General features: G+C 37.9%; 1 protein-coding gene across 1 annotated transcript; it reads right to left on the bottom strand.

The window, feature by feature from the left end:
• Nucleotides 1–286: 286 nt before the first annotated feature.
• Nucleotides 287–1,292, bottom strand: LOC110309766 (olfactory receptor 1509). Its single transcript, XM_021182498.1, has one exon. It carries the CDS (start codon nt 1,274–1,276, stop codon nt 350–352), a length of 927 nt encoding a protein of 308 aa, XP_021038157.1. The 5' UTR covers nt 1,277–1,292; the 3' UTR covers nt 287–349.
• Nucleotides 1,293–2,832: the final 1,540 nt, after the last annotated feature.

Below are 2,832 nucleotides of genomic sequence, written 5' to 3'. Positions count from 1 at the left end.
AAACTTACTTCATACCACATACAAAAACTAAACCCCAAACATTATACACCTAGAATTCAAAATGGAATTATAAAATTTGCAAAGTAAAACAGCCAAATATCTTTGAGGCTTGGACGTAGACAGATTCCAGTGTGAAAGGATCAACCATGAAAATAAAAGGTCATAATCAATTTAGCCAAAATGTTTAACTTTTCATCTTCTGAGTATTTTATTAAGAAAATGTATTTTCAGGGCTGGAGAAATGGCTCAGCGTTTAAGAGCACTTGTTACTTCTACATTCAGGATGTGGTCACAACCGTGACTGTTATCACAACATCACACAAGCACACACACACACACATGCATGATTTCATGAGCAAATTCGTCTCTGCCTGAGATGCTTCATGGCAGTTTTCACTTCCTCATTCCTCAAAGTGTAAATGAGAGGATTCAACAAAGGGGTGACCACTGTGTAGAAGACTGATACCACCTTGTCGATGGAGAAGCTGCTATCTGGCCGGGTGTAGAGGAAGATACATGGCCCAAAGAACAGGGCGACCACCATGAAGTGGCCTGAGCAGGTGGACAGGGCTTTCCGACGACCTTCTGCAGACTGTTTTCGAAGAGAAAACAGGATGACTGTGTAAGAAGTGACCAAGGCTAGAAAACATACGAGGGAGATGGTTCCACTATTGGACACGATCAGAATCCCTGTAAGGTATGTATCTGTGCAGGCCAACTTGATGACAGGAGGTACGTCACAGAAGTAGCTATCGATAATGTTCGGGCCACAGTAGGGTAGACGAATAGTCAAGAAGGTCTGCACAAGTGAATGAATAGTGCCCCCCAGCCAGAGTGCAAAGACAAGCTGTACACAGACCTTCATGTTCATCACATTGGAGTAATGCAATGGGATGCAGATAGCCACGTAACGATCATACGCCATAATCGTCAGCAGAAAGATCTCAGAACAAGCAAAGAGATGCAGGAAGAAGAGCTGTGCAATGCAATTGTCAAAGGAAATGGTCTTCCTCTCTAAAAGCAAACCCTCAAGCATCTTGGGCACGGTGACAGATGAGTGGCAGATGTCAATGAAGGACAGATTGCTCAGAAAGAAGTACATGGGATTGTGGAGACGTGGTGTGAAGACTATGGTAACAACAATGAGGAAGTTCCCCAAAAGTGTTAACATATAAGTGACTGTAAATGGTACGAAAAACAGAATCTCCAACACCCAGTTGTCAGTGAGGCCCAGGAAGATAAATTCAGTCACTCTTGTTTGATTTAGAGCTCCCATCTAATGAGCGTTCCGGAGGATCTGTGGGTGGGGGTTAACTTTTAAATTATCCTGAGTAATACAGAGATGAAGTCATTGAAATGATTGTTTTTCTATGAGGCTTGGCATGAATATGTAAGTTATTTTAAATCCTTGTCCCTTTTTTTACCTGGTTATTTTCATTTCAGAATAATCCACCAAGAATAGTATCAGACTTGTGCCAAAATCATAAAGCTCCAAGGAAGACCACTCATTATTTGACTTATTATTAAGATAATTAATCTTTAAAACTTTAACAGTATTTTGTTTTGTCCAATGTGGGGTCATTTTACATTGATTAAAATACTATTCGTTTTTTACTTCGTTTTGGTATTACCTCAAAGTACTGACTTTAGGAAAACTATCCTGATTCAATAAAAGTTTGCTTCGCTTTCATAATTATTTTATGGTACTTAACTATAAAAGAAAGTAGGAGATTTAGTTTTGATTCCCATAAACTAAACTGTTCTTTAAAAGTACAGAAGAAACAGAAAGACTTTAAACGTCAGAACACCAGGAAAACTGGCTGTGAGATACTATTTCCTAGGAATGACAGAGAAGCTTTGCCAATGATACACCAATATGGCTGCCTAAACAAGACCTAAACAAGTACAATACCAGTAGATTCAGTAACATGAAAGGGGCAACCTCATGGGGGCCCAGTCATAAACAAAGCACTACAGGCAACTAAGGAATACTGAGAGTGGAAGAGATAGTATTCCCCTATTTGGTTATCCAACACAAAGTGACAAGCCCTGAAATTATATATACACAGTAACACTAAACACTACAGACTGAGTGAGTTGTGTTTACATATTTATACATTTGTATATTAATGTTTAAATATTATATGTATACATATATATCTTAATAAAAAGACGCCATGATTTGGGAAGGAGCAAGAGAGCGTATATGGTAAGGTTTAGATGGAGGGAAAGGAAGGAGGAAATAATATAATTAAATTTTAATTGCAAAAAGTATTTTTTTCAAAAAGTAATAACCACAGATGACTTACCTCTTGCAGCATTTGGCAAGTACCTTGTACTTTGTAGGTTTGCCAAAAAAATCTTATTTGCAGTAAACGAACTTCTTGGGTATTGTGAGTCTAATCACGCCCTCTCAATTGAACTAATAAGCCACAAACTATGATTCTTTCAGTTCTGTAATGTAACTTTTCTGCCAGGAAAATTATATACAAATACTATCGCATTGTTCCTAATTGTTCATGCTGCCTGGGTGACCATAAACTATAAAAGTTTAAAAGATAATCATCACAAATCATCCAAAAACTGAGGCTTTGATCTAATTATTTCACTTAGGGCAAGGTAGTATCATACAGTGTCCAAACTACAGAAAATAATAATAATAATAATAATAAAGACGGAGGAATTTTAAATCTAGTACTATTTGAAGCAGCCTAACAGTCATGGGTTGACTTGGGGGGAGTCTGTATGAATGGCTGAACTTGACTAGGCTTATATCCACTCATTAAGAATGACGGTGATACAGAAGTGGATGCTTACAGTCAGCTATTGGAT

Source organism: Mus caroli, chromosome 14 (assembly GCF_900094665.2).
Source record: "Mus caroli chromosome 14, CAROLI_EIJ_v1.1, whole genome shotgun sequence".
NCBI classification, from domain to species: Eukaryota; Metazoa; Chordata; class Mammalia; order Rodentia; family Muridae; genus Mus; species Mus caroli.
Note: the sequence above shows the minus strand (reverse complement) of the source record. Positions and strands in the feature narration are given on the sequence as shown.